This window comes from Barbus barbus, assembly GCF_936440315.1.
Source record: "Barbus barbus genome assembly, chromosome: 2".
NCBI lineage: Eukaryota > Metazoa > Chordata > Actinopteri > Cypriniformes > Cyprinidae > Barbus > Barbus barbus.
The window spans coordinates 35,033,278-35,042,419 of record NC_136730.1 but is presented as its reverse complement, the minus strand read 5'-3'; the positions used below and the strand labels follow the sequence as shown (position 1 = coordinate 35,042,419).

Genomic DNA, 9,142 nt, shown 5'->3' with positions numbered 1-9,142 from the left:
TGAGAGCTCTTCGGCCGCCACCACAACGCCAGGGCCCAAACCCTCCTCCATCTGGTGTAGGTGAACCAAAAACAATTGATTGCTACTCTCAGTGATGTGTCGGGTCCCTGCTATGATAGCAGCAACTTTTACAAATGTGTGAAGCAAAACGTTTATTAAACAGAAACGGTGGTGCGTTGAACACCCTGCTCTGATGCAACTATGGCAGCTGAGAAGGCCATTCTTTGTTCTTTTTGAAGAATTTTCGGAGCCTGATGAAATGGGTATAAATACGTTTAATACTGCAAAATTCAATGACAAAAAAATCAGTGTGAATACTTACGCAAAGCATTGATTTAATAATTTTAACCAATTAATTTGCCCATTAATTTAGTGAAATAGCATGCAATTATCTATTTATATGTTTATTCATTACTTCGTTTTTCATACAGATGTCTTTATTGCACCATTTTCACAAAACAGTTAATTGAACCAATGTTAACAAATCTGCCAATAATAAATCTGTACAAACTCTGGTACTCTGTAAACCCTACAACTACTTAACAGAATTTATTGTAAATTAAGTACACTATAAATTTCTTATACTATGCAAAGTGTCTACATTAAGAGTCTAACAAAGTCATCTTTAAAAACAACTCGCAACATTTCACCAAACCGAACAATGAACTAGCACTAGAACAGTTTCAGAAATCTAGTACATTTAGAGAAATCTAGTACATTTAGTACAAGAGAGATTTTTTTTATCTTAAATGTTCTGTCACTAATGTTAAAAGTAGGTGTATCACTGTCTAGTAATCAGTACGCTTTTGGGTGGAAAATCTTTTAACAAGAGAGTGTAACTTAAGAGATAAACTTATATTGCATTTTGCAGGTACCCAAAGCCTCAGTCATATAAGTAAATGATCTGAATATCATGCACTTAAGTAACAAATTCTTCTTAACTGACTCTTAGCAGGGGGCACATTAGACCAAAAATATAGACCACAGCATAAAATGCACCATAATGTCAAGCCAAATGTCATGTAATGAATCCTATGTAGTAAGTGCGTATATGTATGCTTTGCACTTTGCTAGTGTCCTTGTTTACATTCCTGTTACATTAGAGTGGTTAACACCACCAACTGTGACCACACAGCCAGATTCTTACACACACACTGGTCACTGGTTTCCATGTTTTATGGGGACATTCCATAGGCTTAATGGTTTTTATACTGTACAAACTGTGTTTTCTATCCTGTTACCCTAACCTACCCCTCCCATTTTCTGCATTTTTACATTTTCACAAAACATCATTCTGTATGATTTATAAGCTGTTTTCCTCATAGGGACATAAAGGTCCTCACAAGGTCAAAATTACTGGTATTACCATCCTGGTGAAGACATTTGTTCCCCATAGCACAGTGAATACCAGGTACACACACACATACACTTAGAATTCTCACAGACCTTTCAAACCAAGGCATTGGGCATTTCCAGTTTTTGCAACAGATTTAGCTAAATTTAGCTGATTCTCTGAAGACTGTAGTCATTCTCTGTGTCCATAGAGCTGCTGTGTCCTGAGGAAGGGTATAAATCACGCTTCAACAGGCGATTGGCCACCGTTACCAAGACCTTCTTGTACTGCTGCCGCAGGAGGGAGTAGGCAAAGGGATCTGAAGCTGCCTTGCTGTATGTTAAACACTTGCTGATAATACCCCAGTACCGATTGACATTTACAAAGGGAAGCAGCTCAGTCAACCTTGGAAACAGAGATGAATCCATTAACATCATAGCTGACAGCATCCAGGCAAGAGACACAGAAAAACATAATTTAGTGATTATTTACCATGACTTCTTAATCAAAGAAGATTAATCATCTTTTGTGTGCTAAACACTTGCAAAACTGATTATGAAGTTGTAGGGCAAGATGGTTTTAGATGCCCCCAGTCACCATAATTTTTTCTCTTGACCAGAGATTACACAAAATCTCATGTTTTTTTGTGATTATATCCGATTATCATTTGTGACAATCGCAAGACAGTCTAAATGTGTCTCTGAAAAAAAAGTGATTTTTGACATTATATAATGCTAAATATTATGTTTTGCATGTGTGTGTCTGTCTGTCTGTCTGTCTATTTGTTAATGAGGGATTTGTGGACACATCAGTGTTTTTGGATTTGGGGAGTAAAAGATTTTATTTTGAAAGAGTAAAAAATAGCAAGAATTTACCATGAACAAGAATTGAGACCATTACAAGAATTGGTTGCCTTAGTCACGTGTCCTGTCTCTCATTGGTTGGTTCTTGTCATGTGACCTGAACTGTGTTCAGCCCTGAAAAAAGGGCGCAAAACCTTTATTAAACGGAAACGGTCTCTGTTGATGCAAGTGTTGCAACTATGCCAGCTAAGAAGGCCATTTTCGGAGCCTGATGAAATAGGTATAAATACGTGTTTAATACTGCAAAATATGCTCGATGTTACAGGCACTGCTCTTGCTGTCAAGAATAAAAGAGAACATCCCAGTCGAGTAAAGGGATTTGTGGAAACTGTGGTTCCTAATTATTGTGATCCAACATTTGCCTCGCATTTCAGGATGAAAACACAAACATTTCAGGTGAAGGATAATCCACATTATTTTTATTGTGAGTATTAGGCTTATCGTTATTGCTGATCACTGTTGTTCTGCTATGATATTGTAATATTTAATTATTATTATATAATCAGAGGAGCATAGAAAAGTTTATGAAAGTGTCACTCCTCAATACAATAGCAAAGTATATAAATATGTACTTTTATATAGTATTTTTGTTACATTAATCAGTGTCTAGCACACCTTCCTAAAGAAAGGACATATGGACCAGAAGACATTGAAATTACTACGTGATATTTAGACAGACCTAAAGAAGTTCCAGATTTATACTTGTGCTCTTATTATTTCAGTTATTTTGCCTTTAATGTAAATAAACCTGTGCAAACAATATACTTGCTCTTGTGAATTTATTTTGATGTTAATTACATTTACTTAATTTCATTTACTTAAATTCACCATCATCATGTTGATATGCTATGCTACTATAAAACTCTTACGACAAACATGTCTTCTAATATCTTCAATTGTTGCGTATACCAAGTTGCAGCGGACACATATTAAATGATTTCACTTGGACCCATTGTGCGAGCTGTCTCTTTAATACAGAGATACATGGTTTATATACATGTTGCTGCTGATTGGGCTGACATTTTTGACACACCCACCAAACATGAGAAAACGTATCTCAATCCCCGTTACACACCGTTTCCAGGAAACATGTCATTCAACCTGGAAACCGTAGCAAAACGTTGGGCACTAGTGTGAGCTTGAATATGCCCCTGTATCGTTTGGTATATATAGCCTTAATGTAGCCTTTGTCTCTAGTCATGTATTGTTGTTGTAACCTGCTGTCGGTGAGTCTAGTCTGTTTATGCCACGTCAAGTCTGTTCATGTCAAAACTGTTCATGCCATGTCAAGTCTGTTCAAGTCTCTTTGGATTATGTTTTGTCTTTGTTGTAAATAAAAGCTGCACTTGGGTTCATTACTACGCTCGCCTCAGTGGACTCTCATTACAGTATTTTTTTACTGGGATTCTATTTTGTCACCAGTTATTCAACCATTCAACTAAATTGTCTAAATTAAATTTAAAATAGAATAGCTGTATTTAAGTAGGCTATTCATGCAAACATAATCTGTTATGTTTTAAGTGAACGTTTGGGGAACTGTTGTGGAAAACATCTTATGCATTTATGCATTAATGCATTGAGCTACGTTAAGTGCTTTCCTCCCATAAGGAAAATGCTTAACACGTAATTAAACACGTTGCGTTCAAATTCTTGGCTCATATCTGCCCGTCGTACATGGAATGATTTATTAAAACACTCTGATGGTTTACGGGGTCTTTTTGACCCCAAATGACTTTTGCTCAATTTTTTAAAAATGTTCCCTTTGTCCAAATGGTATGAAACCTTCTACGGCTCTCAACACTTTCTAGATCTACAAAAAAAAATAAAAAATTGGAATGATATCTGTTTTTATGTTAGCGTGACAAAATTTGTGACACTCGTGGCTTTCGGGGTCTCTGGAGACCCCGCAATCAAAATAGACAAAATTCATCATCAAAATCAGAAACAACGCAGAACACATCGACAGAAATGGCACAAATAAAGTGGCACACTTCCACCAATGCAAAAAACATCCACAATGCTAAATTATATTGCTCACACACACACACACAAACACACACACACACACACATACATTTGTAAGGCTATAATTTGTCAAATAAAATCATCCAAAATGCAGAACCAACACAAATATAAAGTGGTGACACTGACACCGACAATGTGTACTCACACACTCTCTCTCACACACACACACACACTTATTGTTCCTCGTTGTTTGATTTCTTTTACTAAATTTTATCTTTTTACTGCTTTATTTGCTCACTTGTTATTGCTGTTCAGTTCATGTGTTCATATGTAATATAATATAACTGTTCATTTCTGTTCATTTTTGTTCTGTTACAGTTAGTAACTGAAATATTGATTAAAATTGTAGAATTATATTAAAAATAGATAATTGAAATAAATGATAAAATCTTAAGACTCCAACATTTCTCTTTGTAACATTTTGTTCAGGTTTGATTCTGATCATAATGTAACATTATTGAAAAACTGGGGTTTTTTCAGTACAAAAAATACTAAACTTTGACAAAAAATATTTTATTTTTGTTATAATTGTGATTTTATAATATTTAGATATGAATCCAACTGAATCCAACTTGTGAAAAGATATCTTTCAGGTCTCTCAAATAGCAAATAGCATATAGTGGAGCTCTATGGCCATCTAGTGGTTAAAGTGATATTTTTTTATTTTAAAACTGCATTTTCCAAAAAAATGGGTATAAATGTTACATTAAATCATTTAAAATGATCCATGTTATCCCCATGAATGAAAGTTAGAAATCTGGGCCTTTTATAAAGTGAATTTTACATCAAATGCTGTTTTTTTTGTAAATTTGTAATTTAAATAAATATTTATTTATTTATAGAAATTTAAAAGATATCATAAATCCTCCAAAAACTGCACAAATGTTGAGTAAAAACATTAACAAACAGAGTAAAATTACATTTGTAAAAAAACAAAACTATTATCTTGTTACAAAATTAAATGTTATTGTCTGGGGTCTCTGGAGACCCCCAAAAAAAACTATAGGGTACAGAGATCTAAACCATCAGAGGGTCAATAATGCTTATTGAGTTTGGTATTCTTAAAGCACTGTTTTAATGCATTTAAGCCACGTTAAGCATTTTCCTTGCAACTTTTTTATGGGAGAAAACGCTTAACGCATAATTAAAGGCATTGCTTTCTTATTCTGGGCTCATATCTGCTTGTCTGTACATAGTATGATTTATTAATAATGTTTAGTTTGGTATGTTTAAAAAAACTGTTTTAATGCATTAAGCCATGTTGCTTAACATGTAATTAAACGCGTCGCATTCGTATTCTGGACACATATGTGCATATCTACATAGAATGATTTATTAATAATGTTTATTGAGTTTGGTATTTTTTAAAGGCAGGGGCTATTTTCACTAAGTGTAAATGGTGATAGAGGCTATTTACACTAAGTGAAAATAGCAGCATTTTTAGCGATATGCAATACACTGTTAAAATGGCAGGAATTTCTGCTATTTATACTACTTGTTGCAAACAGTGGCAACTATCTGTACTTCAGTATTGAATTACATTATAAAACAGTATGCAATAATAACGTATTGAGTATAAATGATCATTTTAATTAAAATTATTAAATGGATGCCACCTTATTGGTACAATAAAGCCCTCCGTACACCTACCTTAACTCTACCCGATACATTATTTTCAACTTTTTGGTTATTTCCTTAATTTTTATTGAAAATAAAATGCCTTTACATGTGATATAAGATTTGAAAAAGGAGAAAAAAAAAGTTCGGCAACAGGCAGATTCGATTCCGGGTCAATGGCATCAACATGACCACAGAAAGAGCTTTTACGATATGTGCCACTAAAACTGCTGGCTCCTGACCGTCTTTTATAAAATTGACTATCCCTATCACACCTTGATGGGTGGAGTTAGTGTAAATAGCCTCTGGACTATTTGCACTAGCTAGGCTACAAGGCGGGCTATTGGCAATTTGGCATAAATGAAAAACAGCCCACGGCAACAGTGTCAAAGTAGCCCAAGCTCCTGCTAAATTTGGACTAGATTAGACCGACCAAACAAAGCCAAGTTTTCAACATCTATTTTTGGACTAAATCCGACGGACCAAACAAACCCCAATTTTAAACGTTGATTTTTGGTATAAAATAAGGCCATGACGGGCTGACTTGATTTAGCCCAAAAAACGACGTCTGGTGCTGGGTGGGTTATATTTGATTATTTGTTTTTCTTACTTGAATGTAAAATTACCATAATAAAAATAATGATTTTATTGTTATAATGAACAGTTCGTTTTTACTGTTTCAAAATGTGGAACTAAAACTATTAAAAATCAGTTCTCCTAATCGGTTATCTCCTCTTGAAAACTTCCGACTGTCTCATGAAAAGGCAATATCAAATGATCGCTGCATAAAATAATTATGAGTTAATACGTCACCGTTTCATTGGGTAAAAGATATTAAGATAGTCGGTATGACACGGCAGTATAGGGCACTGAGAAGTAAATAAAACAGAGGAGAGAGAAGATAAATGTCGTTTTCAGATTGCTCTTACAAGATCGTGAGGGAATCACCTGAGTGACCAAAAGTGTTTTGTGTTCCTGTCACCTCAGCGCACAAGAGCTATTCTTAGAAAGATATTCTCACATTTTTTTTCTTGCCTTGTTTTTCTTGTATCACGACTCAATTAAATTACGTCATTTGGTCTTTTTTTTTTTTTTTTACTTTTCAATAGCCAAATATTTGTTCAACCAAGAAATTAAGTTATAATACACAATTAAAAGTTATTCAGCGCTTCAAAACGCTTCGTTGGGTCCCACATTAGCCTTATTATTCCATATTGTTTAGGCTATACCAAATGGTTTGTAAAAATGTTTAGCTTAAAACAGTACATACCTTGTGATGACATAAGGGGCGAAACAGATGACAAAAGAGCCAATGAAAATGCTAATCTTTTTAGTAGCGCGCTGTTTCCTCCTCTTTTGATCAGCAATACAGCGCTGTTTGACACTACAAAAGAGTTTTACAAAATGTTATTGACACTTGCGTTACAATGGGAAATTTTGCCCAAACATCTCTATGATGCTTACTGAAAATAAATGGTCATAAATACCTTGGATGAATATCTACCAGTAAGAAGAGGGTCTGCATGGTTATAATGTCAATCCTCTTGCAGTGAAAGCGTGCAACTTTTAAAACCTTTAAGTATGTAACGCACAAAATCACGAGCGAGAGCATGAAGCTGGTGGCATGAAAGACGATGGTGAACACAGTAAACTTAATCCGTGCGCTCTCCTTGCTCAAATGCAACGTGCAGGATGCGTAAATGGGACTGTAGTCAAACCAAGAGAAAAGCAGCGGAATGAGGGAGAATGTGAACGAGTGGAGCCACGAATAACACACCATGACCAGCGCATCTCGATAGCGCATTTTGCTTGAGTAACTCAACGGGAAAACCACGGCGATCCACCGGTCTATACTGAGTGCTGCCATGCTCAGCATGCTGTTGGCTGTCAGAAAGGTCTCCAGAAAGCTGAGCGTGCGACAGATGCGGTCCCCAAAAGGCTGCTGGTGATTTACAATCCCAACTAAAGTGGACGGCATGTTCAGCACAGAAATCAGTATGTTGCAAAAAGACAAGTTCATGGTAAACAGTCCTGGCACCTGGCGCCGTATTTCGCTGCTGTGAATGAAACATAGCAACACCAGTAAGTTCGACAACAAAGAAACAATCACAATCACAACGATGAACAAAGCAAACAGAATTTCCACAAAGTCCATTTCTCATTTCAGAAGTCCCCTTGCGGTGTATTTGCCCCTGTTTTGTGGTGAATAAAATATCTGCATGGTTCTTCGTCTGTTAAACACGCAGAGATAAAACAACTCCAGTCGTATCAGACACTCGGATGCGCTGTCCAGAGTTCTGAACCATAATCGTGCCTGCAGGTTTCCCTCTTTAGATTTGTAACAAAGCCATTTCTAATGAACATATAGTGCACTGTTATGACGGAATAAAACCTATCCAGTGTCCATCGTGATAGAGGCGCTCAGTCCTGCGCATCCCAAAGCTATTGGTGGAGCCCAGGGATCCCTCTGTACTGCTTTGTTCTTAGCTCATGCGTACAAGGGTGTGAGGTTGTTTTGTAGAAATTATGAAAGAAAGTAAACCTTAAAATCTTGTGGTTTCGCTTAATTAATATACTTTCGATAAGAGAAATTTCGCAACGTCTTCTAAAAACCTAGGCTCCAATTCTCCATCCAAGGGACCTTTTGGCAGTGGGTGCTCAAATGTATATAGCCCTATTACATTAACATACAAGTGTACGTTTCAACTGCGTTTTCAACACCTAACAGAAAGTTAGATTTCAAGCTAGTCAGAGCGCACTAAACAGACCTTTGTGAACAGAAGTCGCGTTCGTCTGAGGTAACCATAGCAACAGTAAGCCAGGGCTGCCTTTCTCAGAAGTACTGTGAGCTAAATTGATCATGGAGACCACTGGTGTTAGGAGGCAGTAGGCAAAATTCATGTTGGAGGCCCACCCCTAATGAAAAGCATTTGAAACAAATATGATTCCTAACCTTTTTCTTTATATAACATTTAATTTTACATTTTGTATATTTTTACTTATACAGAACAAAAGTTTGGACACATTACTATTTTTAATGTTTTTGAATGAAGTCTCTTATGCTCATCAAGCCTGGATTTATTTGATCAAAAATACAGAAAAAAAAACATAAATATATTAAATAAATATAAAAATACATTTCTGTGATGCAAAGCTGAATTTTCATCAGCCATTACTCCAGTCTTCAGTGTCATGTGATCCTACATAAATCATTATAATATGCTGATTTATTATCATGTTAGAAACCGTGCTTAATGTTTATTTTATAACCTGTGATCTTTTATAACAATATAAGTCTTTAATA

At 35.6% G+C, this 9,142-nt stretch overlaps 1 protein-coding gene across 1 annotated transcript; it reads right to left on the bottom strand.

Moving 5' to 3' along the window:
* Positions 1-1,500: 1,500 nt before the first annotated feature.
* gpr78b (G protein-coupled receptor 78b) lies at positions 1,501-7,993 on the bottom strand (the record flags this gene model as incomplete). The annotated part of the gene is made up of 3 exons (XM_079434555.1): positions 1,501-1,738; positions 7,109-7,222; positions 7,326-7,993. The coding sequence occupies 3 exons, from the start codon at positions 7,991-7,993 to the stop codon at positions 1,501-1,503; spliced, it is 1,020 nt and encodes a 339-aa protein (XP_079290681.1).
* Between the last annotated feature and the right edge of the window lie 1,149 nt (positions 7,994-9,142).